The 27,077-nt window shown below is 49.1% G+C and overlaps 1 protein-coding gene across 1 annotated transcript in view; it reads right to left on the bottom strand.

Annotated features, from left to right (window-relative positions):
* Fbxw8 (F-box and WD repeat domain containing 8) overlaps nucleotides 1–27,077 on the bottom strand; it is a 99,371-nt gene that overhangs the window by 66,077 nt on the left and 6,217 nt on the right. Inside the window, exons 2-4 of the mRNA XM_085681279.2 lie at nucleotides 21,191–21,295; nucleotides 7,683–7,847; nucleotides 4,948–5,036 (exon numbers count right to left, since the gene is read on the bottom strand). Of these exons, the coding sequence (XP_085537405.1) occupies nucleotides 4,948–5,036; nucleotides 7,683–7,847; nucleotides 21,191–21,295 (359 nt within the window). The remainder of the gene's footprint in view (nucleotides 1–4,947; nucleotides 5,037–7,682; nucleotides 7,848–21,190; nucleotides 21,296–27,077) is intronic.

Here is a 27,077-nt window from a genome sequence, read left to right as displayed (position 1 = left end):
CGAGTGGGAGGTAACTACACACCGCCATACACTCCTGGGCATGGATAAAAGCTTTCGGTGAGCTAATAGCTTAATGACGGCAGAGCTGGCATGGGACCTTAAAGGAGCCCAGGCTTAGCTCCCCGGACCCCCAGGCTCTGCCTGGGCTGCTCTCCTTTAGATGGCTCTCCAGCAGAACTCATAGCAAATGCAACTTGGCCCCACACCTTGGGCTGGTGCTGTGAGCTTTCGGAGTCCACGATGCCATCTGTTTGCAAGTCTTAACTTCCACAGGACCACTGGGGAGAAGAGTAGCCAAGCCCCAGAGGACAGAGAGCCTATCGCAGCTCTCTGCCCCTATTAACTCTCCTCCATGAATCCACGCAGCATTACTGATGCTCTTTTCCTTTGTGCTAGGAACTGAACCTAACACCTCGTGTTTTCCAGACAAGCACACTTCTCCTGAGCTACACGTTCAATTCCAACATACAACTTAAAGAACATCCCAAAATTTTAACAGCAGTCACCTACAAAATTAAAAGTTAAGAAACAGACATTCCCTGACGCATTGCCAACCAGCTCTGCAGATGAAATGTGACACAGAAGGCAGGCTGGGGCTGCCTGGCCAGCACAGCAAGGGCCAGAGCACAGACACACAGGAGGACACTGAGTCTGGCAGGACAGGAAGGGGCTGTACTTAGAATGAACTTGAACATAATTTTTTCCTAAGAAGTGGGAAATTTTAGCTGGAACAGAGATGTCTGAAGCGCTAGTCCTAGCAGAAGCAGTCTCAGCTAGCCCTCACATGTTCTGGGACGCTGGTTTCCTGGCTGAGTAACCTATGGAGACTCAGTAAGACAAGAGGAAAGGCCCGAGGGAGACTTCATTTGGGATTCCAGGACTTGCTCCCCATGTCAGCTGGGTGCTAGGCTCAAGCAGGAGCTGTGGGGCCAAAGGTGCTGACCACATGACCCTGCCTTCACAAGAAGGGTGCAGTCAACAGGATCAAACCGCAAGATGCTCAAGAGGTAGCGGCTGGTAGATTATGAGCCAGAAAACCACCAGAGGCCTGAGAGCAGAGGTATTTCTGGCAACATCCAGAAGTAAGGAGATGTGTACAGGAGCAAGCGTGAGGTGTGATTTGCGAACTTCAAATCACAAAGTCACACTGGGAAAACTGAGGGCTATGGAAGAGCTTTTGAAGTCTCTGAATCTGGAAGATAGAAAATTCCTTTAAGTCCACAGACTCACAGAAGGGATTCCAACTAGAAAACTATCAACACAGCGATAGCACAGAACCTGAACTGAACACCTGTTTACAAAGGACACCAAGCTTCTGCAGCAGCCTCTGCTTTATAATCTTAGAGACAACCTGCGGCACCAAAACAGAAACAAAACCATCTGCAGGCCATCCACATGAAATGCTCTTAACACCACCACATCGTGTGCCACACAACGGCCCATTCAGCAGCAGTCCACACACAACTGTATCCCTCAGAGAGTATGTAGCCTAGTGATATCACAACCTTCTAATTTGTGTCTATATGTCCTATGTCATCCTCCAACACACTTCTCAGAACAATTAGGAAACAGAAAGCGACTTAATTTAATGTCTGCCATTGGGTGAATGAAGGAGAAAACTAGGAACAAGCTGGGGAATTTTGCATTAAATCTAAGAAAGTAATGAAAAGTAACATAGAAAAACTCTGCAAGAAAAAAGTAATAATATGCAATATAAGCTTTGACTATATTATGTGAAAATAAGTGAAAACCAGCCTGGAAACCAACGCACACGGTGCAGCAAGTTACAGGTGCAGACTATGGGGTCAGGAGACTCCAGCCACTCTCTAACACTTCTGCAAAAAGAATGTGACTGGGCTAGCATCTTAAAAGAATAAACTGATACTGTGACAGGCTTCAGAGGAGATGGGAGGGTGGCGTGTGTGCACAGTCTCTGCCACTTACACCCTAGAGTTCTAGAACAAGATCAGCACTGAAGTCATTTCCAAGCTCAAAACTCCATGGTTTTAAGTTGTGACAACTAAAAATCAATCAATCAAACAAAAAAAATCCCAAACATTTCTCTGCCTTCCCAGGGAAAATGGAGTATAATGGGAGGGGAGAAAGGCTATGCATGAAATGTTGATGCTTATTCCATACAAAATCACATACAGCACTACACACCACCTCAGGGTAACAGAATCACACACACCCCAGGATAAGAGGATCACACACACCCCAGGGTAAGAGGATCACACACACACCCCAGGGTAACAGGGGCTCACACCACCCCAAGGTAACAGAACCACACACCACCCCAGGGTAAGAGGATCACACACATCTCAGGGTAAGAGGACCACACACACCCCAGGGTAAGAGGATCACACACATCTCAGGGTAAGAGGATCACACACACCCCAGGGTAAGAGGACCACACACCACCCCAGGGTAAGAGGATCACACACCACCCTAGGGTAACAGGGGATCACAGACACCCCAAGGTAATAGAGGATCACAGACACCCCAGGGTAATAGAGGATCACACACCACCCCAGGGTAACATGGCATCACACACACCCCAGGGTAACTGTCTTAATCAAGAGTACTCAAGAACTTCTGGAAAGAGGCAGGGCTCAAATGGCCCATCAAGAATGGGGACTGGGGTTGTTGAGTGTGGGGCACACCTTTAGTCCCAGCACTCAGGAGGCAGAGGCAGGTGGATCTCTGAGTTCAAGGCCAGCTTGGTCTACCAAAAGAGTTCCAGGACAGCCAGGGCTACACAGAAAAACCTTTTGAAAAACAAAACAAAGCACGGCTCTAAAGCTGCAGAGAAACCCTGTCTCGAAAAACCAAAAATAATAATAATAATAATAATAAAATAAAAAAAATTAAAAAATAAAAAAAAGCACAGGAAATAGGTTTTTTGCAGGGTGTCAAGAATGTTCTGGACTTAGCAGCAGCAGTTGCAGAGTCTTGAAGTGACTGAAGTTCACTGTTTGAGAGTGAAAGTGTGAACACCACGGTATATTCACCATGGCTCAGACTTCACAGATGCAAGGTGACTCAACAGACAGTGTGGCCCAGACCACACGGGAGCCTGTACGTCAGGGAGGGGACGATCAAGAACGTCTACGACAGGAAAGGAGGCAAGGCCACTACACAGAGAATGCCAAGGTGGGGAGGAGCAAGCCTGCATTTCAGCCGCAGGAGTAGATCTCAGAGGCTAAAGCGTGGAGCACAGCCTTTGGTCAGGTTCTACTTCTGCCAAACAAAGAGGAACAAGGAGAGTATGGAAATCAGCATGAGCAAAAGCAGGAGAGGCCATGCTGTCTCTTTAAGAGGCTCCTTGGAGATGCTGAACTGCAGAAAGCCTAGAGAATACAACATTGATTGGGAATGAGGTAACCACAAACACCACTGTCTCAAATGAAAAGGATTCAAGAGCTGACCCAGAAAACAAGCATCGTAACCGCCAGATAAAATTTTAATGATAAACACAAGATGCTCTGCATACAGTAAGATTGCAGGGTCTCAGACGGAGCCGTCAACTGGAGCTTCTCTCAGGGAGGAGCTGAGGAGGCTCTGTGACCTGCAGCTCAAGTTTCACACAATCGATCCCCAGAACACTGGTAAGGCTGGGCCTTTGGTGGCCTATCTAGTGCTGGGCAGATCTCCAGGGAGAGGAAGGCGGGGGAAGAGGCAGCAGTTGCAATGGAGCCCTGGCTGGTCACCACTGGTCCTCAGGCGTGGGGCAAAGCTCTCTGCTGTCAGCAGCTCAGAGAACCACATCTCACAATGAAGCTATAGGTTTGACCGCTCCTGACAGACAGACAGACAGACAGGAAGCAGTTTACCCACTCAGATGTTAGAACGTGAGGCCAGTGAATAGAAGCTAAGGAGAGTTGGCCTTCCTGGCCAGATTATCTTTAAAACAGAAGGGCCAGTGAGATGGCTCAGTGGGTAAGGGCGACTGCCACCAAACCTGACAAACTGAGTTCGACCCCTGGGACCCACACAGTAGCAGGAGAAGCCAATCCTGTAAGTTGTCCTCTGACCTGCACACAAGTATTGTGTGCACTCCCCAACACACATATAACACAAATAAGTAAATGAATAAAGTATAATGAAAGAGAAACAATTTTTAATGTCAGGGCCTGCCATAAAATAATCTATTTGGAATTTCAATTCAAATGGTGCTTTAATATTTTTTAACATTTCATTTATTTGGGTGTCATGGCACGTCAGAGAACATCTTGCAGAAACTGGTTCTCTCCTTCCACCAACATAAACGAGGTGTGGGTTCCAGGGTCAGGTTTGGTGGCAGCACTCTGACCCCTGAGCCATTGCTGGCCTTCACACGGCGCTCACTGAGGAATGCTACTTAAGAAGAGAAAACGATGAAGGACTGTTGACTGTAGAAGTCCAAGGCTGGCTCTTAGTTCTGTTTCCTCTAGGCAGGAGTCTGCAGCAGTTCCCACAAAGCCAACTGACTCAGAAGCTTATGGGCTGCATTCTTGCTTTCTGGCACACTGCCCGAGATGGTAAAAGTATATAAAGTTTACATTTTGAGACATTAGCTCAAGAGACATCGTAACCGTATAATACAGTTGATCTGATTGTACAATAAAGAAATGCATGTCCAGATCTCTGTGGTAACAGCCATGAAGAACTCCTCACAGTGGGTTCTGGAACAACAGCCAAAGAAAGTCACAGAAGCTCAACCAGGACACAAGGCCTGCAGAAGCTGCACTGGCCACAGTATTGCTTCTCACTACGGAGCCAAGCAGGGTCATCATAGACACTGGGACAAACAGGTACAGACCTGCTCCACCCACCCACCCCTGCTGTACGGTTCCCAGACCCTAGAAGAGAATCCTAAGAGCAATAGTACCCAACTGGGTACTTGGGCAGAGGGCAGAAAGTGAAGGCACAGATTGAGTTGATGCAAAGGAACATGGCTTTGCTTACCCTGCGATGACGACACCGTCATGGGAGCGCACATCACACAAAACGGCATCAGGAACGTGCTCCAGCTCACTCACGGCTCCTTTGCGATTCTGTGAGGAAAAGGGGTGTGGTTTGTACCAGTCTTGGGGTGGCCCCCTAAAAACATGCTCTGTCTCACTTACATGCCACAGCCATCTTCAGTGGCACTGACCTCACTGGCAACACTGGGCATTCAGGAGGATAAAATGGCAACACGGTGAGCCTATACCAGAAGCACTGCATGGAGCAGTGAACGTGAGGTGCTGGCCTGTCCCCAGTATGTCACCAGTAGGAAGCATGAGCACACAGGTAAGTGTCCCTGAGCAGGGCAGGGCCCGAAGCAGTGCATCAAGTACCTTAAGCAGCTCAGCTTGCAGGAGAAAGCATTTAGTGGACGCGTAAAAGAACTTCAGAATAAATGAAACGCTCACAGGGGACATAGACCAGAGAGGGCAGAAAAGATGCCATTCTGACTAAGAGTCTGACTTCTCTGGGAATGGTCTCTGAATAAAAGCCTAAGCCTGAACTTGGGGTGCTCCCTGGGAACATAGGTGGGGAGTGAGAGGGTGGAAGGAGGCAGATCCCGGCTATGTGCCCTCGTGTGACTTTGGGTTTTTTCCCATGATCGCTGAAACGATCTTTACATGGGTACTGGCAGGCGCTGTTTGAGCTCAGAAGTGGAGAAGCTGCCTCCCATTCTAGATCCAGATGGTCCTGGCTCCCCTATTGGGGAGAGGGAAAAACAGCAAGCAGCTAGGACATTAAATATCTCATCCTTCCTGGCATTTGCGAGGCAAAGGCCAGAAGGGAAGCTTTATGGCAACTCATTTCCAGTCAGCTTTGAGCTGCAGGTCCAGGTAGACATGCATTCATGGCTCATGCCTTAGGAGGAAGTCCTCAGAACTCTAGGGTCCTTTCTGGGGTTTTCAGACACTAACTTAGGAGTTACCGTGCCAACTGCCTGCCCTCTGAAAGGGATCTCAGTTAGGTCAGAATCACTGTACCTGTGACTTGGCCAGAGCCCTGAACACAGGCAGGCTCCATGGGGGACATGTCAGACCATCCTTAGGGTCACCTTCCCCACAGCCACAGGCCTGGGAGCAGTGTTTACTCTGAGCCACCCAGATGAGAATGGGGGCACGCAGAGGTTCCTCACTCGCCACCTGCTGCCCATCTAACCAGGTCACTTGACAGACAGCGCCACACTAAGCACACCTGGTAGCTTTACACTCGCTGGAGAAAACAGGGAACAGACATTGGGTAGCACCACATCTTCCTTGTGAACTGTTACCAATGCCAAAGGCTCTTTACTTCTACCACCTCTAGCCCAAATGAGGACACCCTGCCCTCCTCCCCTTGCCCCCACCCCCCACCCCACCCCAAAGCAGCAGCATAAGCAGAGCTGTTGCCTTCCCTTGGCTCTGAAATCTCTGAATTCAATGCCAGGGACGAGCTTACTCTCCTGGTTCCTGTCTCTCTGGACAGAAAGGTAGGAAAGCCCAGCTCCAAGCCTTCTTTCCCTCGGCCGTCAGGTGGACTGCGGCCTGTGCCTAGGCCCTGCTTCATCTAAGCAGCTTTCTTACACAGATCATTCTGCCATCCATCAGAAGACCTAAATAGGAGCCTACTTCCTGTTACCTTCTGTGGATGCAGGTACCATGAGGCCAGTGAGCTCTGACTGGCAGTGTCTTCATGCACTAAGAAGACTGACTTTGCCAACTCTCCAGTGATGACTAGTTCTTAACTAGGAGTAATTGGCCACCCAGGGGATACCTGGTAACACCTGGAGAGGAGAGATCTTGTGTGCCACAACAAGGGCAGAGTGCTATTGGCATCTGGTGGGGACCCTGGTGTACTGTTTGGCATCCTGAAAAGAGCTGGTCTAACATCACCAGTGCTGAAGCTGGCCATCTCATAGGGGTGAGCGCTGCTCACTGATGCTATGGAGCCAGTGCACTGGTTATTAATCTGGTTACAAGGTGACTACACACAGACCAGACATCACATAGGCAACATATCATTACCGGTCACGACAAGGCTTTCTTGACTCAAAGTCTATCTGGATTAACCTTTAAGTGAGAGAAGGGCCCAGTTCTACCCCATCTCCAATGGGTGAATTCCCAGCTGCCTCGGTGGGAAGCAGCTTGGCCATGCACCACCTTGCTGTACTTCACCAAGCCCTGGAACATGCTTCCTGACAGCTTGCTCTCCCAGAAATGCTTCTCTGCAAATGCTTAGCTTGATCTAATATTTCTGTAGAGCCTTAAAGTGATAAATGTCAGGGCAGCAAGCCAAGGGTTACGTGAGGCAAGAGCAGACAGCACTCAGCAGCACGCCACCTCTCCAGCAGCAGCTCCACAGAGGCCTCCAAGGGCCTCTTGCTGGTGCATGATGCTGCTGCCTTGTCGGCCCTCTGGGAGGCAAGGAAAGAGAAAGGAGGAGGGGTTTGACAGAGAAGACTTCAGTGACCCTAACCAGTCATGAAAGGCGGTGTCAGACAGTCCACTTCAGCCCCCTTCCTGCACTGCAGAAAGAAGCTCTAGGCTCAAGGCCGAGAGAGGGGCAACTGTAAGGAAGATGCTGAACTCAACAATTGGAGGGCTTGGGGGTGCTGAGCACACCCTGCTCCCTCCACTCTGGGAATGAGCCTCAGGCAGCAACTGCAGGCCTGCTGTCCATTGTCCCTACCTCAGGGGAGGCCACTGGCCACTGCCTACCTTCCAGTTGGCTCTTAACATATGCTCCTTGGCAAGGCACTCTTGCAAGATGAGCTTCCAGCAGGAGTAGTCAGAGATGCTGCTCCGGGGAAGATGCCCCTCTTGCTGGCACAGCCGGTACCACAGCACCTCGTCTTCAGAAATCACCTTCCATGTCTTGCTCACCTAGAACAGCACAAGTGACGCAAATGTCAAGATCTGCAATTAGAGAGGCCTTGCCATCCAAAATCAATCAACACCTATATTACAGCTCCGGGCTTATGGCAGCATAGAACGTCTCATTAACAAAACACACTGAGGTGGAAAAAATACAAGCAAATGTTTCCAGTTATATCTGTCAAGATTTCAAAACTGTTATACCACCATGTAACGTCACATTTTAAATGGTGTGATAAATTATCATCTAACAAATGAAAGAGACAAACAATGCACCAATACGCAAAATGCTAAAAGAACAAACTGAACACGGTAAAGACCATACAAGCACATGGAGCTTCCCAGGTGAGTTTGTGGACAAATTTGCATGACCATTTTACAAAGCGGGAGTCTGACGGCCTGTGATGTGGAAAGCTTTAATCTAACTAAATTCATGCTGCATGAAGAACTCTTATGCGCACAGATTAAAACAGTAACAGCATTAATACAGCCCTCGAGCTGGTGAGCAGGACCCACAATATATGGTGGAGAAATGACTGTTACTTCTGGCACAAATCTCCAATCCTCACAGTACCAGGAGGGACTGACTGTTTTAACTCTCAGAATGTTTGTTGTTTTCCAGCCCTCAGCAGGGGTGCACCAGGCTTACCTCATCACAGGACAATGCACCAAAGCATGGACTCCCCTGGGCAAAAGAGAAACTGACCTCACAGAGCAACACAATCCGTCTACAGCATGCACTGGAGATGCAGGATGGAGTCCATGAACTGAAGTTCACTCCTGATAAACAGAGAGGGCCAGCAGCTTACAAGAGCCTACACTGCTACCACTCCTTGGGACTACGTCAGACCTTGGAGGATGAGGAAGAAAACAGGACTGACAGGACCGGCTGGGATGGGGGTGTGAAGATGTCTCAAAGTCTGATTGTCGCTCCGTGGTGCAATTAGAGCACTACCAAAACTGAAGGCCGGGCTGGGCCATGGCTCAGTGGTCGCGTGCTTACCTAGCACATAGAGGCTCTAGGTCTGGCCAGTACTGTAATCAGGAAAGGAAAAGGAGCTGAGGAGACGGGTTGGTGGGTCTGGTATTTGCTGCAGTGGAAGGCCTGAGTTTGGATCCTCAGGGCCAGGTAAAGCTGTGGACAGGTGACAGGAGGACGCCTGGAATCCAAGTGCCAGCCAGCACACATACATAGTGGTGAGTAAGAAACCCAGGAAGAGGGCTCAGGAGTCACAGTGCTTTCTGGACAAGCCTGACAACTTGAGTTCAAGTCCTCAGAACCCACATAAAGGTGAGAGAGAACTGGCTCTGAACTCCATACACACAGGCTGAGATATGAACATACCATACACACATGCATGCCAAACATGCATGCCTTATATACATGAGTGCACATGCCATACACACAAGGGCATCACACCATACACACATGCATCATACACACACGTGCTCCACACACATGCATCATACACACATGTACACCATACAAACATGCACCATAAACACACGGGCACCATACAAACATGCGCACCATAAAAACATATGCACCACACACACACACACACACCATACAAATGATATACACAATAATTAAGTTTAATAAAAAAAGAACAACTCTATCAAGGTGGAAGTTGAGGACCTCCATGTGTAAACTATGGTTTACATGGACCCATACTTAAGCATGTGTCAGCAGATATTTTATTTTATTGACTGTTTCAGGACCATGGGAAGTGATGAAATGCTTGAACCTTCTAAGGACCAGTACTCAATAAACAAATAAATAAATAAATATTAAAAAGGATAACGGCAGGGCATGATGGTGCATGCCTTTAATTCCAGCACTCAGGAGAGGTAGGCAATTATACGCGAGTTCAAAGTCAGCCTGGTCTACAAAGTGAGCTCCAGGCCAGCGAGAAGTACATGGTGAGACTCTATCTTTAAAACCAAACAAGGAAAAAAAGAAAGGTTGGACGCGGTAAGGACTGTGAGGCACTAGCCCATCAACTTGTGTTACCTCTTCTTCCTTCAGCTCCTTGAAAACCACCAGCCTCAGATTTATAACAACTACACAGCCAGCAGTGGTGGGGGTGGAGGCACAGGATGGGACAGGCAGGCTTTGAGCTTACCAAACCTAATTCCTAAAGAGCTGGCAGTGCTGACCTGCCTGGTTGATTGCTGGAAAGCACTCAGGATGATTTACCTGATCTGTTTTACCTGCAGGGCAGCTATTCCAAACAGTGAGGGTCAAATGAGCTTAACACTGCTGGCCCAGCATGGTGGCTCACACCTGAACTCCCAGCACTCAGGAAGCTAAGGCAGAAGGGCTGGTGAAATCAAGGCTAGCCTGGGCTACAGTGAGTTGTGGTCCTGCCAAAAGTACACCACAAACCACTATCTTGAGGGAAGAGCAGTTGTTTTAACACTGCAGTATTTGAGAAGGCTCTGATGGTGGGACTGACGAGATGCTGACCAAACAGCTCAAGAGGAAAAATAGAAGTAAGTGCCCCCAAGATCTTTGAAAACCCCGGCATTTCTGGCAGTCTAGCATGGCGCAAACAGGGGTTTTGCTGGGCACTTGAAGCAGGGGCAGTAAGAAAGCCCTGACTTCTAGATTCCAGCTGGCCGTGAACCTCTCTCTGCACAAGCATGAAGCTCCCAGGCTAAGACAGAGCTGTAACCAACATACAATGGGCCCTCAGCAGAGGCTGGAGGGCCACTGCCGCTATTCAGTCACTAGCTAAGGAGATTTCAAGGGCCACAGTAACGCCGAAACAATAGTTAGCTCATCCCTTCCACAGAGGCAGGAGCGACTAGTTCAAATGTGGGCGTTCAGGCAGCTCAGTCAGATCCGCAGCAGTCACCCAAAATGCCCACTGTAAACAAAACAGAATCAAGCAAGACACATATAAGCAAATATGAAAGGAGACCCTAGCACAGAGCAAAACAGCAGCTGTAAGACTCGATGAGGGCCGGGCTCAGGAAGAAGATTCCTAGTCAGGGTGCACAGGATCCTCGACACAAAGCAACTGAAGAGGCGCTGTGAGGGAGAGCTAACTGCAGCAAGCATTCACTAGAGGGCTCACTGGCCAATCTGAACCGGCAGAAAATCAGTCCGTCAGGTGAGATCATCCACTCTACAGAACAAAGCCAAGTGCACAAAGTGCAGAGGCTGGAGGAGATCTGAGGAGCTGTGGGGTGATGGGGCTGCATTTCAATTCCCTGTAACCTGGGCAACTGTTGAGAGAATAACCAAAGCCAGATCTAGTGGAGCACCTCTGTAATCCCAGCACTGGGGGCAGAGACGTGGATCTCTGTGAGTTCCAGGCAGCCCGGTCTACAGTGAGACCCCGCTTCAAACTACCAAAAATAGTGATAGTGATAATAATAACAAAGAAAATAACTCAAAACTGTTAATAAAAATGGCACATTAGAGAATGTTTTTAACCCAAGGCATCACTAAAGGAATAGATGAACGAAAGTTAAGAGGGCTGGAGAGTGACTCAGCCAAATAAGGGCACTCACCGGCTGCTCTTGCAGAGAACCTGGGTTCAATTCCCAGTGCCCAAGGGTGGCTCACAGCCATCTCTAACTGTAGCTCTCAGAGATCTGACGCTGTCTCCTGACCTCCATGGGCATCAGGCACACAGGTGGCACACACATACATGCAGGCAAAACTCATACATAAAATAAAAATAAATCAAAAAAAGACTCCAGTCAGATAGGCCTTTAATCCCCACACTCAGAAGGCAGAGACAGAACTCTGCGAGTTTCAGGACAGCCAGGGATACACAGAGAAACTCTGCCTCAAAAAAAAAAAGACATAAGACTCAAAAAGAGATGAAACTTCATAAAGTAAAAGGAGGCTGGACTCCAAGAGCTCCACCCATCTCAGCCCCAGAACAGTCGTCACCATATGGCTCAAGCTGAGAACTAAGAGGAGGTGTGCAGATCAACTGGGCACACGCTACTACAAGAAGGCACCCCAGCATCCTTCGCTGCTGGGGTTCAGGCAATCTGGATCACCCCCCTCCATAGTGAGCTACCTTTCCCAATAGTCTGGGCTGCCACAAGGCGCCTGCTACAGTGGCTGTCCCTTTGGAGGAGAGCAGCCCCCACTGTGTACCCAACAGTGTCCTTGCCGTGCTCTTGAAATTCTCACTGGGCTAACACTGTCCTTTCTCTTCCTCCTATTCAGCCTTAGGCACATGACTGATTTCCACAGCCACCTCTCAGAATGCTACCCAGTATCTGTGAATGTAAACTCCCCATCTGAGATGGGGCTCTGCTTTTGTTCACAGGACTGGTGACTGACAGAAGGCACGTGTGCAACAGGCTAGTCCCCACCCCGGCCCTTGTGCATCACTTTGTTCATTCGCTTATAGACAGGTCATCATGGCTTCCAGGATGGTGTGCTTAAGCCTCCGGAGCGGCTCAGCTTACTAGACGTTAAAGGCACATCAAATTTGTTGTTATGGACAGCCTCATACTTATGCCACCTACTCAGAATATTGTAAGATGCTTCCTGCCAAGTGGTAATGGTGCAGCCTTTAATCCCAGAATTTGGGAGGCAGAGGCAGGCAGATCTCTGAGTTCAAGGACAGCCTGGTCTACAGAGTGAATTCCAGGACAGTCATGGCTACACAGAGAAACCCTGTCTCGAAGGAAAAAAAAAATGAAGTTTCCAATCACTACAAATCTCTCACTGTTCTTTCTCTTTTTCCCATCAGGGACTTTAAGTTGTATATATTCTTTCAGGCCTTTCAAAAACGTGAACTAGAGTTCAATTTCTTTTTTAAGTTCCAAAGGGTAGGGCTAAAGAGATGGCTCAGCTGTTAAGCCACTGGCTATCCCTCCAAAGGACCCAAGTTCAGTTACCAGCACCCACAAGGTGGCTCACAACTGCCTCTAATTCCAAATCCAGGGGAAATGATTGACACCATCTGCTGATCGCCACAGGCACTGCACAAACACGGTACACATGCATACAGGTGGCAAATACACATAAACATAATATATATAGAGAGAAAGTTCCAAATGGGGCTGGGGAGAGAGCAGCACTATCAGTAGAGTACTTGCCACGCAAGTACTTAAGATTACCCCCAGAACCCACATAAATACTGGCTATGGTGGCATGCATTTGCAAACCCTCCCGCACTGGGTTTGGGAGGGGCAGAGAGGCAGGGGAATCCCTGGTAGCTGCTGACCAGCAAGTCCAGCCAGACCAATGTGAGCTCTTGATCAGTCAAGGGGAAAAGGATAAATAAAGTAGACAGGATCTGAGGAATGAAGCCAAGGCTGGCCTCTGGTCTTCACATGTATGCATGTACATATATGTACCCCATCCCTCATGAACACAAAGCTCAATCTCACTTTCACAATATTGTCTTTCCATATGTAAATCCTTAAGTTTCTAACCACACTGCCCACATTAAATGTCACCCCACTGCCTACTGATCCACACTCCTCAGATAACTGCAATAGCTATTTCTCACACCCATCAGTCATTGAGAAAATGGGTCTTTGTGTCTTGTTTCTAAGAGGGAAGAATGAAAGGGAGGGGGAGCTGACCACGGAAGCTAGCCCACAGCTGACATGGATCCCTTACGCAGCCCACGCTGGCACAGCCACACCATCAGTCACAGATCCACTTAAACCACATTGTCAGGCCACACATCTACCTCAACCATGGGCTGTCGAGCCATCATCTGAGCACACGTGGTCAGGCCGTAAAGACCAGGAAACGACTCAGTCAAGTGGAGGCCCCAGTTTTTACTAGACAGAACACTGTGGTTTTGTTTTTGGCTAGTTTGGTTCACAGCTGAGCCTACCCATGACATCCAGTAGTTCATCTGTTCATCTGTCTATGCCAGGATGGAGCTGAGCACAAAGCACGAGGGGGCGGGGGAGCAGAGTTAGCCATGGCAGGGCAGCCACACTCAACTCCAGAGGGAAGGTGCTTTTCTTCTAGGCCACGAGAACTTGGACCTAATATGGTCACAACAAGGAGTGACAAACACTTGGGCTCTCCAAGGGTACAGTGCTAGCTTGATATAGGGTATGAACTTTGACCCTTAGAATTTATAATGAAGACAAACTTTTATAAAATTCCTGAGCTGCAACTACTGAACAAGACTTAGGATGGCGGCAGACCCTACAGACACAGGCAGCAGTGCAAAGCATAGCTAATGGACACTGGTTTCTTGCAGTGCTGGCAGGTTTCTGAAGTGGGATCCCAAAGTGAAATGAGTTAAGAGAACTCGGGTTGGAGCAACAGAATCCTTTGCTGGGACTCCTCGGAGCCTCTAGTCTGGCACTGCTCATCTCTAAGAGGAAGGGCAACCGAGGCTCTGTTTCCCACACCCATCTGTGTCTACGTCTTCATGGCAGGCACAGTTCAGTTCCAGCTCTGCAGGTCAACCCGAGGCAACAAGCGTCCCCACCTCCCACGTCCGGCTGCCCAAACTGGGTCTTGGGCAAGTATGTGCTGGCTGCTTCTGGCTGCCTGGGAAGAAGGGCCTTTGAGAATCAGCAGGGCACACGGAGCACATCTTTGGAGGATCTGTAAGAGGTATGCTGAGAAGGATTTCCACGGGGTCCCAATCACACCTACTATTACACAGTGTATTACACAGTGATGCGCCAACAGAGTCATCAGCAAACTACACAAAGGGCTGCTTCCTTTCAAAGGAGAAAATGGCAGAACTCGGGGAAACAGAAGAACCCAGCTAAACTTTCACAAGCGAATCTGAAAGGGTCCCACCCAAGGAAAGCTTTTCTAACAGTTTTGCTTTCTTAACTTATATTGTAATCCAGCAAGTTTACAAGCCTTACTTTTCCAAAGGTCTAATGGTCTTTAACAACCCAGAATTGGAATGGCCCAGCTCAGAACCCCCCTGAGTGAGCCTCAGCTGCAAGAACTTTCGCTAATAAAAGTAGCTCCAGCATTCTGCTTTATAGCTCCACTGTGAATTGCCACATTGAGGAAAAAAAGCCCTTGGCAAAAAAAAAAAAACAAAAAAAAACAACAAAAAAAAACCTGGCTTTATTAGGTCTGCCTGGACTAGGCTTACCAGTAGACTGGGAGCATGGCTCTCTCCACAGGTCCAGGCTCCAGATCGGCCTGAGGAAAGCACTCCATGGAGCAGGACATCATTCTATGCACTCCTTACCTCAGCTGTCTTCTTCCTGTGTGCTCCTGAGCCCAGGAGCTTCCCCCACACACAAGTCACCCTGTGAGGAGACCAACGCCTGTGGTCATTTTTGAGTCCTGTCCCCATGACAAACAGCAGCACTTACGTCTTCAGTCTCTCCTGCTGCCCTGAGAGCTTTCATGTTCTGGTGCCAGGCTTACGTGTTAGGGTGTGCAGTCCCAGCTGGCTGGCAGCAGCTGTTGGGGAAGAACCTTAGGAGATGGGGTATAGCTAAACGTGGAAGGGGTTTTGGGGTTACAGCCCAGCTCTCTTCCTGCCCTCTCTGCTCCTGAGTCAAAGTCAGCTCTGTCTCCTGAAGCTGTGTGTAGGTGACAGTGACAAGGAGAGCAGCCGGCACTGTCTCCTTCCCGCCTGGCCTCACATCCCATCCCGAGCACTCTCAAGACACTCACTTCCATGTGTCCCTCTCTTTTGCTTTCCTGGCTTAACTATCACTGATGTGCTGGCAGTACCCAAGGCTCAACTGGGGACTCAATCCCAGCCTCACACCCTGCACTAGCTCTCTCTCACTCCCGGCCATCCTAACTGGCCATTCCTTCTCCCCTCATCCAGCCCTCAGGCAATCGTGACTCCACGCATCTGTACTGTATAACCCTCATTAAGTCACCATGTCCTCTCCTCTAGATGACTTCACAGCCTTAGCTGGTGTCCCTTCCATCCTTGTCTCCCTAGAGCAGGCAAAGTGATGCGTTCAACACATAGAGACAGCCTTTGTGATCGCTGTTCACAACACTGCAAGACCTCCCCACCTCCCCAGCATGCCCTTCAGCTTCTGTCTCTCCTGTGCTCACTGCTGCTCAGCATCCTGCACCAGTTTCCAAGGCTGTTCTGAGGATCACGGATGCAGGTGAGTGTGGGACCCAGTGCTTGTCAAGACAGCATCCTTTCAGGACGTTTTAGTAACGTTCCCAGCTTCCGGAAGTCATCCTTGGCATGTGGTCCCTTCCTACGCCCTCAAAGCCAGAATGTCAGCAGTATCTGTCTCCATCTGAGCTCTGGCCCTTTACGCACTAGCCTGTCTGGTTACCCACAGCCACTTTCTCTCACCAGGACTCTAGTTGAGCTGCATCTGCAAATGTCTCTTACCATGAACACAGAACCCAGTGATACATCTGGAGTAGGAACACATTAGGTTGGTCTCGGTGTACACCACAGTCCAGTCATTGTGACCTTCTTGCCAGTCCTCATCCACAGGAGATGCTCTACAGGACAGCCTCAGCTCCACCTACCTCAGGACTCCTGCATGCCTGCCTTCCTCCCTCCCTTCCTCCCTCCCTCCCTCCCCCTGGTCTTCACTGCACAGGACCCACACCCTCTATAAAGGTTCCTCGCTAGCGTTGCTCACTGCAGCACTTGCTGTCAGGAACGGCACCTGGCCCGCAGCAAACCCTTGGAAGTGAGGAATGGGTACATTCAATGTCTTAAAACTCTAAAGAAAAGAGCTCTTTTGGTTTTTATGAACCCTGCAACCCCTTACATGCACTGGGCCCCGAAGGCTCTAACTCTCTTATTCTCGCACCTTCTATGTTCTCTTTGAACTTTTTCAATCGTGAAAGATGTCCTACAAGATAGTAGGCCAACAGAATCCTTCCGGTACCCACCAGTCAGTCCACTGTTTCCTGCATCCCGTCCCTCCTAGTGGCTTTGCCTTTCTCTAAACCCGTGTGAAGTAGACAGCCACTTAAGTGGCTCCTGAGGGTGCTTTTGCTTTGTGCTTGTGTACAAAGACCCTCTGACCTGACTCTGACAGCCACCAGGATGGTCAAACTGAAGAGGTGCTGGGAACTAAAATCTGTGGAGTCGTGGCGTGAGAGTTTGCTCACACCTACTTGGTGACAGATGCATGACTTACAGAGACTGCAAGATCAGAGCTGTAATGTAAAATGCAAATGTTAGCGTCCCAAGGTGAACACACAGTCAGCTCACGGCACTACCCCTCCCTTGAAAGCTGACAGCCTGACTCTGGCACACTGGGATTCTGCCCCAAAATTACTAGCCTGTTTTGGTCCTGTATGCTTTTTGCTCACTGGCTGTACCACAACCTTCAGTGGCTCACCTCTGCCTCTTCCTTTTCTTTATTGGCTTTAAGACTGAGTCTTACTATGTAGCCCAGACTGGTCTTGGGTCTATACAGTCTTCCTGCCTCAGTGTCCCAAGTGCTGGGATTACAGATATGCCCCACTATGCCTTGGACCTCTATGTGCAACTTCCTGCCCTTTACCTGAAAATTCTGACATTACTGCCTATGCATTTCAACTACTAAAACTAGACATTAAGAAATAAATAGTCACAAGGGTACTGGAGAGATGGCGTAGTGGTTAAGAGCATTGCTGCTCTTCCAGAGGACCTGGGTTTGATTCCCATCACCCATATGACAGCTTACAACTGTCTGTAACTCCTGTTCCAGGGGATCAAACAAACTCATACAGACATACCTGCAGGCAAAACACCAATGTACATAAAATAAAAATAAATTATCATTTTTTTTTTTTTGGAAAAAGAAGTATCCACGCTATAACATATATTTCTTCGACCAAAGGCTGCCAGAGGCTGCTGGGGCTAGGGGTGGAGAGGAGGCATGGGTAAGATAGGTGTGACCATAAAGGGTACAAGAGATCCCTGTGGTGAGCATTCTGTATGTTGACAGTAGCAGAGAACACACAGATTTACACCTACAATAAGACAGAACAGAATTAAAAATACAGATGGGAGCATGGAAAACCAGTGAAACCCAAGCAGGCATCATGGAGTGGACTGACATCAATGTGCTTGATGCTGTTCCCACTGAACATAAGAGGTACCATTGCAGGAAGAAACAGGCAGAAAGACATACAATACCGGCCTGCATGCATGTCTGCAGCTTCCTATGAATTCATAGTTAGCTTCAAATGTTTAAAATGAATGTTAGAAGGGGCTGGAAAGGTGGCTCAGCAGTTGGGAGCACTTGTGGCTCTTGCAGAGGATCTGGTCTCAGTTCCCAGTGCCCACAGGATGGCTCACATCCATCTGTGGCTCCAGTTCCCGGGGACCAGATGCCTTCTGACTTCTGCAAGCAAGCATCCGGTCCAAGCACTGCATGTGAGAGCACACAGCCAGGATACTCATACAAACAATACGTCAATCTAAGAACTAAAAAGAATGCTGGAATTGGACATGGTGGCCCATGCCTGTAATCCCAGAACCAAGGAGGCTAAAACAGGCCTAAAGGCCTGAGACAGACTAGATTACACAGCAAGAGCCTATAAAACAACAGAAAGTTGATAAATACCAGAAACCATCCCTCTTTAGAATTATTCATGTTGCTATACAGCAGCACTTAACTTTCTCACAGAAACCAAATAATTTTGTAATTTTGAAATTGGCGATCTTCTCAATATGCACGGCAATTACTACCCTTTAAAACACTAGGAGTCCTGTGGGCGTGGAAAGGACGGACACAATGTTAGCATTGTCAGACTGATAATGAGCTTCCTAAAGTCCTGCCATTTTCATGACATTCTGAATGAAGCCCTCCCAGCAGAGACACTCAATCCACACAGTGCCCACAGACTGGTTGCTGGCAAGGGTGGAGGGCACATCAGTACAGAGGGTACCAACTGAAGGGAAGCACTTTGGGGAAGTGGCAAATGACATCTCTGAGGTATCTCTAGTCAGGTCTCCTGCCAGTCAGAGAGCAGCTTGGCATAAAGACCTAAGCAACAGGTTTCTCCAAGAGTACAAAACTAGCTCAGGATGCCAATTCCACACAACTGGCCCCACTTCACTAAAGTCCCAACATGCCTAGATTATAAGAGAGTAAGAGAACAGGAGAGAGACAGAGCAGAGGGAGCCCATTCAACAGGACTTTCTCCCTGCTGCAGAAACAACCACTACAGGAACAAATGAAAACACTCTTATATTTATTCTTTGTCGTTTATGATAATGATGACAGAAACGAAGCCAATCCTACTGACTGCTGGCCATCCACTGTTGTCTTCATGTAAGACTCTGAAAGCTCAGCTTCCCCATCACAACCAACTCCATCACCGAGCACTGAAGGGGCCTGCTTGGGAATAGTTTCCACACTTCCACGTGTTTTCAAAAAATAGGTTGCGCTCTCTCTCTCTCTCTCTCTCTCTCTCTCTCTCTCTCTCTCTCTCTCTCTCACACACACACACACACACACACACACACACACACACCAACTGGACATAAAGGGAAGAGTTCTAGAGTTCTAGTGAGAACTAGACTGGTATGCTGCAAATTAAATAGCTCACACCTACAGGATAATTGTCCAGCAGGTCAACTGTCAATCTCTCCTGAATGCAACCGCTCTGTACCAAAGGGGACTGCTCCTACCTAACCCTATCATGCCCTGATAAACTCTTTAACTCTTTAGACAGAAGGTAGTCACTTGAGAGCCAGTGGCGTGGCTCTCCACAAAATGAGAGAGCAGAAATTCATGTGAAAGCAGTGTTCCCACAAGAGCAGCCCACTCCTAGAAAGTAGGTGAGCGCATAGTGCCGGCTGTGCAGGGCAGAGCTGGCTGAGAAAGTTCTGGGACTCCACACCCTGGCATCAGGCTGAAAACTATGTCCTCAGCCTCCATTCCTGGGAGCAGAGCCAAGGCGTGAGCTAGAAAACAAGCACCCAGATCCCCTGGGTGGGGGCAGGAACGACAACGTAGGTGCTCTTCATGCAGCTCATCTCATCACTGCCGACAGACACTGCAGCAATCACACGCCAAAGGCGCTCAGCATCTCCAAGGAACTGACGAAGCACATACTTCATAAAAAGGCCCAATACCAGGGCCTGTCCCAGCTGGTCTGTGCAGTTTTTACTGTGCACAGGACGCTGGATACAGGACTGTATCCACAATGACACAGTGGTCATGCTGCCACATCTACAGATTTCCATTGAATTGGTTTGATGTTTGCAGTGATAGCACCCAGGGCCTTGTGTACTAATCAAGCACTCTACCGCTAAGTTACATCATTAGCTAAACTCGAGTCTGTTTGCCTTTTTCCTTTTCTCTGGTGGTGGCACTGGAGGTCAAACTCACGGCCACGAACACTCATTCAATTTTATTAGAAACTGGAAGAAAAACCTAAAAGGAAAAAAGGTAATTGGCCTCCCTAGAGCATACCTGGTCAGGAATAGACCATGGCCAACCTCAGACTGCTGCAAAGCACTATTCGCCGAGCTAACACCCATCACCATCATCAGGGCAGCAGTGACCACGTGCAGGGGCCTCAGCCTGCTGACCTCCATCAGAGACAGTGAGGTGGGGATGGTTACTGGATCCTCACTGGAGACACCTGCTCCCCCTGTACCTCCCGGCCATGCATATGCAATTCTGCCTTAACTGGGAGTCTCGGGGAGCTGGACTATTAACTATAGGAGGTTAACTGAAGAGGTGACTTCATCTATGCAGCTGGGATGCAACAGCCATGTTGGGGTAAGGCTTTCTGGGTGCGGCTGCTTTGGGGTCATTACGCCTCGATGGGTTTCCCTCCACCTGTGCTCTTTATGGCAGCAGTTCCCCGGAAACACAGTGACGGAACTGTTTGTCATCATGTAAGTGTTTGCCCCACATAGTGGGGAGATATCTGTTTATGTCTCCCCAGGGAAAGAGTTCCCACAACATCCCTGCAGGCAACCAAGGCCTGGCCACCGTTCTGCTCCAGAGTCGGCAAGACACGGGCAATGCTCCTGTGCAATCCCCCCAGTGTCTCCCTTCTCACTCGCCTCAGGAGCGTGGCTCTGCTATTTAAAGGGTAATTTAGACTATTTTTCTAAAACATGACTTCACCAATCTGTCCCTGGGCTGACCCTTAGCTGCCACCCTAATGACTAGTCTGATTTAAGGGCTATGTCTTTCTACTAACACATGTGATGCATTAACACAGGCTAGCTTGCTGCAGGCAGAGCCCAGGACTTCCGTCATAATTCAGAGCCAGCACAGAAGACAGTCACCAGAAGATATACATCAAAAGGGACTGTGGAACAAGACCCTGTTGGTTCAAGGTAGGCTTCCTTCAATAAAGCTGTTATGCATTCATCAGTTCTGTCAACTGTGATTCTTCAGAATCAACTGCTCTAGGGGCTCCCCACACTTGGTCAGAGCTGGGGACCCTTGGGCATGTGGCAGCAAACACTTACCTGAGCACACCGACCCAGTTCTCTTCTGTTCAGATACTGAAATATATTGATTGCCAATTCATAAGGCAGCTGGACGTCAAAGAAGGGCACATCATCCATCTCATTCTGTGGAAACAGAAGGAAGAGGTTGAGGGTGAGGCTGAGTGCAGCTTGCATTTCCAGACCTGTCTATCACTGGACACTCTTGTAAGTGACCAGAGCAGGGCCATTTCAGGGAGAGAAGCAGTGGGGTCACTATGAAAGCCATGAGACCATTTCCCATGATGGTCAGAAGGAGAAGCACGGGTGCTACAGGAGTGGGTGCCCGGGTATCTGTCAGAACTCTAAGGAAGGTGAGACGGCAGGTGCCCTGAAAGCCCACCTGGGTCAGGGGCCGCCACTCCCCAAGGCCAAGGAAGCCTCCCCAACACGTGGGAACAGTGGCCCCCACTGGAGAAGTGCTGACCAGGTCACTAGCATGTTTTCGTGGGCAAAGAGCAGGGTGGAGGCTGCTCCGCTGGAGCCAAGCCCACCCCTCCTCAGGGTTTCCTAATGCTCTGGGGGCTCATGCTGGTGAACCTGAGCGAGCCAGTACAAACAAACTGCTTCTCCAAGTGTTGTTCATTAATGCGCAGCAACAAAAGCCAGCCTGCCCTGGGGTAAGCAGTTGGAGGTGAGGTAAGGGGCTCAGGCAGAAGTGCACAAAGGAATCCGAGAGAATGGGGAAGACCAAGTGTGACCTGACAGGTCCGCCTGCCAGTCATGGCTTTGGCCAAGTTGCAGAGTGTGCCCTCTGTCCCAACAGACTAAGCTTGGGAAATTCATGTGTAGAAGCTCTGGCTGCCATCACTGACTTACTGTTGAAAGCAAGTTGCTAATTCTGCGCTCACTACAACTTTCCACACCACGAGGAGGCTGCCTCGGAAGACAGCCTCCACTGCACTGAGGAGCGCGAGCACCAATCAGACTCCTCCGGGCCTGAAGCTCAAAGAATGTTCAAGAATCATGTTACTGTTCATCCAGGAGTCTCAGGACTGAAGGAGAATCTGGAGCCTGGGAGGAAACACGGTGTTTGATGGCAAAAACAGAGCGAGACTAAGCACACAGGCCAAAAATGCTCTCTGGGGAAAGGGCACTGACCGGTCTCTGCAGGCAGAGAGGGACAGAATGTTCAGTCAGTGGAAGGATGCTGGCCATGCAGAAAAACAGGAAAACATCTGCAAGGGTAATTGGGAGACACTGGGCTCTGCCTAAGAAAACAAAGCAAAGTCACTGGGCCTTAAGTCAGGCAAGGACCTCGCCTACGATGACACCTTCCCTCACCGCTGAAGAGCACTACTCCTGGCCAGATGCAGCCAGAGACACCAACCTCCTGCAGGAATCACTGCTGGTCAGGACCTGGCAGACACACACAAATGGAGGAGCTATCACTCACAATGCTGCTCCCAATGCCCTCTTGCCTTTTCTTCTACATTATTTTGTCTGCAAAAGCAGAGAGGAGCAACTCTGCCCACAACGTAAAGAAACAAGAGAAAAAGGTCCCTTTATGCTCACACAACCAGAGCTATGGTTGAGTGAGGCTGGGCAAGACAGGGTGAGCCAGGGCGAGGAGCTCGTTTGAGCTGTGGACTCCTTTATGGTAGGCCACACTGTAAACTGTCTTGAGATGAACATGAGATGCCACCTTTGCTTTTATTCTGGGCAGAATTCACAGCCTTCCATCAAATGCCTATTTTGTTGGCCTGTTTCCCAGGCTCACCATGGAAGAGAGTCCCTCCATGAAAGCATGACCCCACTTCCCACTGCCCTCCCTGATCTGAGCCTCAGTTGGGATGAGCAGAGTCTGGAGGCACCATGATCCCAAATGATCAGCCAAAAGATACCTAAGATTTCTTCTAACCCTCTCAGGGTGCCTGCCCAAGGAACAAATGAAGAAATTTCCCATAGAAGCCAATGCAAGCCCTGGGGCTAAGCATGCAGAGGCTAGGTGCCACTTTCCTCAATGACATGCCAGCTCCTTTTCATTTTCTCATGCTACTGACTTCCAGGTCACTCTTAGCTGGCCTGTTGGTGACTTGCTGCCCTTTAACGTGAAGCCGATACAGTACCTGCAGTAGTACGAGAACGGCATGCAGAGTGAGGCCACATCCAATCAGTGGGGGATGAGACAGAAGAGCAGCCAACTCTAGAGGGCATCTAACAACTCAGGGAGGCTTTGTTGTGGTGCCTGGGTAGCAAAGATGAAATCCAGCAAGCTACTATGACCACCAGTGCTGAGGGCCACTGCACTGTGAGTCACACTGTGCGAGGCTGTCTTTAAGATCTGGAGCCACTGTTTCAAGGAGAAATTGTAAGAACACAACACTGCAGAGCCAACCTTTCCTTATAAATCACCATTCTTAGGAGTACCTCTAGACTCCAAAATGTCAATCAACAGAGACAATTCAAACCAGTCTAAGTCCTTTCCCCACTTCTATGTGGTTGAGCTTCCTGCTCCCACCACTGGTTAGGAAATGGCAGGAAGGAAAGGAGGTCAGTCATCCAAAGAGCACCAGCAGTTATGGCACATGCATGGCCATGGTCAGGAGACCACACCCTAAATGTTCATGCTGTGGCCTTTAGTGATGGGGCAGTGGGTCACTCAGATTCCCCAGATGAGAGATGGGGGCCTACATGCTACTGGTTCACAGCTGAGTCCCCTACCACATTCTGCCTGTAGCCAGAGGGCCTGCCCCAACAAAGTGCCATCCCCTCCAGAACACAAAGGCCTCTGGCCTCAATTCGGACCTCTGAATGGACAGTCTACTAAGCCCACATGTGAATCTACACCTCAGAGTTGACTCCATTAAGCACAGTCTTCCCCTCCAAACAACCAATGAGACCATAAAACCCTGTCCTGAGTACAAGCATTCCCAAGAGTTCTGAGCGTACAGTTGTATAGGCCAGTATAGAGACTTCCTTCTGACATCCACTGAGGTGATACAGGAGCATGCAGGTGAAGAGGGGGTGTTCTATCATCCAACCAGAGGCAACAGGGTAAGCTTGCTGTGTTAGTAGCACACCACTTGGGAAACACCTCACCAGAGACTACAACATTAGTTTGGTCAACCCTGTGCTGACCGAAGGAAGACCTGAAGCCACACCCTGATCCAAGCTGTAGTCCAGCAAGCACTCCAAGCTCACAGCTGCTGCAGAGGTCTCCTGTGATGACATGCAGCCACTCCTCCCACTGCAGCCGCTGCAGAGGTCTCCTGTGATGACATGCAGCCACTCCTCCCACTGCAGCCGCTGCAGAGGTCTCCTGTGATGACATGCAGCCACTCCTCCCACAGTGCACAGTGAATGTACAGACACTACTTGGTGCTCGTGTGCAGAGAAAGCCCTGGACACTACGAAGATGCTGTCGAGCTGCCACCTAGAAACCTGGCGCACACAGCCAGTCCAACAATTATAAGCCACAGCAGGATGACCCCATGACAAAGCAGACAACATGGCCATTCTGAGAAGCGGCAGCACAGAAACACTGAAGTGACGCTGTAAGAACATCCGTTGAGCGACAGTGACACCGCAGCTCGCCAAGCTCAGACTCCAGATTCCTCCCCCAGCCAAGGGAGGAGTCGCACAACGGGGTTGTGTTACACTCAGGTCAGTGAATGCTGATTTTCCCAAAGTCTACTGGACTCACTCCAAAAAACACCGAAAGATACTGTGAAGAGATCTGTCCCCAGGGAGGCTGATTGTCCACCATGTGCTACTATAAGCCTGACTCCATAAATGGATAGTCTTTGTGCTGTTGTGTTAGAAACTGGATCTGCCTTCCCTTGTTTAGGAGAAGAAGGGGTAATTACTAAGAGCCAAATCAGCGCAGAGGGAAGAAACCAACTCTGGATGCACTTCCCAACAGTTATCTCTGCAGCGACCGCCACTCAGACGCTCTAGGCTGGTGTTTAAACAGATCTTCCTGCTCCTACTGACCCTGGGATGGCGAGGCCTGTGTCTGCTGGGCTGATCAGCCCACACACCACACAGTCCCACCACAGGAATGGATGGCATCCAGTTTCACTTCTGGCTTGAGAAAATAAGGAGGTAGATGGGGAAAGTCTCAAAACACTCTCAAAATAGGCACCAATAACAGGAGTGTCAGCGTACACCACAGACTTCTTCTCAGGTTCCTAGATTATCTGTACAGGGGGCACACCAGCCAGCTTTAAAAAATAATTTATGTGCAAAATGCTGTCTGAATTCAGGGCCATGCCCAGTGCTGGGGGAAGGGAGGTGCTATTAGCAAATGTATGAGAAATGGTCTCTACATTGAAGGAGCTAAATCTTTTATGGAGGTAAGTCATCGCATATAAAACAGAATAAACACAGGAGATAGTCCCCCAAGGTATACAAGGGCTCATTAGTAAGTCAGCTATTTAGAACTTAGGAATCCTTTCTCAGAGAAAAAAAAAAAAACAAAAAACAAAAAAAACTAACGCTATAAAGAGAGGTTCAGTTCCCAAGCAGTCCACAATCCACAGACAGCCCATTTGTCTCTTCAACTGAACCTAACCCTGAGTCGAGCAGTATTCAGTAAAGATGTGGCAATCTGCACAGACAACAGCCACCTACAGAAGCTAACCTGCCTGCTGCCTCACATGTGCCCTCACCTGGTGAAGACACTGAGATACTGTGAGATACATTCTCATTCATCACCTGCTGGCAATTTCCCTGGGGGCTCCAGCAAAGAAGGGAGGTAGAAAAGGCAGCTATGAACCTGGGGCTCCCAGGAGGCTGGATGGGTGTGGCAGTGAAGGAAGTTTGTGCAACAAACTGGCCAGCCTCTGCTTACAAAGTTGTGATTCCAAGCTGGGATGGGAGATTGGGGAGTCAGGCAGGACAGAGGGCAGAAGAGGGGCTTTTGGGAAGGGAGCTCAGCTTGGGAAAGGCTGGACTGAGCATGTGAATTTGATTGGTTAAAAGGCCCAGCAGATACGCCAAAGCACAATTGAACCCACTGCAGAATCTGTGGAGCTCGGTGTGAAAACAAGTATATTGGGGTTCCTAAGTCAAAGGATTTTAAGACTTGCCAAGGCTGCACAGAGAGACCTGGTCTGTTGCAGAATATCTGTCTAACTATGCAAGATGTGTTGCATTTGTTTAACTATGTAAAGATGTGCTGCTGTTTTACTTTGCCTGACTATGGAATCTGACTGATCTAATAAAAAGCAGAATGGCCAGCAGCGACGGAGAAGGTATAGTTGGGAGACTTCTAGGAGAGGAGAGTAGGCAGGAGCAGGAATTTCGGCTGGGGGCAGGGGGAGGTGCCAGGAGCCAGATAGCCAGGCAGGAGGAAGCAGGAAAGTAGGACACACAGAATGAAAGGTAAAAAACCTCAAGACAAATACAGATGAAGGAAACAGGTTTAGCTAAAAGAGCTGGTGGGACAAGCCTAATAAGACCCAGCATTCGTAATTAATAATAAGTATTTGTGTCTTTATTTGGGAGCTGGTTGGCAGCCCAAAGAAAATTCCAACTACACTGGCTTCAAAAAGAAAAGAAGGGAGGGAGGAAGGGAGGAAGGGAGGGAGGGAGGGAGGCAGAGACAGAAACACAGAAAGGAAAGAAGGGAGGGAGGGAAGGAGGGAGAGAGGGAGGAAAGGAGGATGAATGAATGAATGAATGAATTGCAGGGGCTGGATAGATAGCTCAGAGGTTAAGAGCAGTTACCGCTCTTGCAGAGAACCTGAGTTCAATTGCCAGTACCTATGTCAGATAGCTCACAACCTCCTACAACTCCAGCTCCAGGGAATCCAGTGCCTCTGCTGGCACCATGCACAAGCTGGCATTCAGAAAGACACACATCATTTAAAAAAAAAATGAAAGAAAAAAGAAAGAATTGCAAGCATTAAAGCAAGTGCAGGGT

The sequence above is a fragment of the Myodes glareolus genome, chromosome 2 (genome assembly GCF_982192425.1).
Source record: "Myodes glareolus chromosome 2, mMyoGla1.1, whole genome shotgun sequence".
NCBI classification, from domain to species: Eukaryota; Metazoa; Chordata; class Mammalia; order Rodentia; family Cricetidae; genus Myodes; species Myodes glareolus.
Note: the sequence above shows the minus strand (reverse complement) of the source record. Positions and strands in the feature narration are given on the sequence as shown.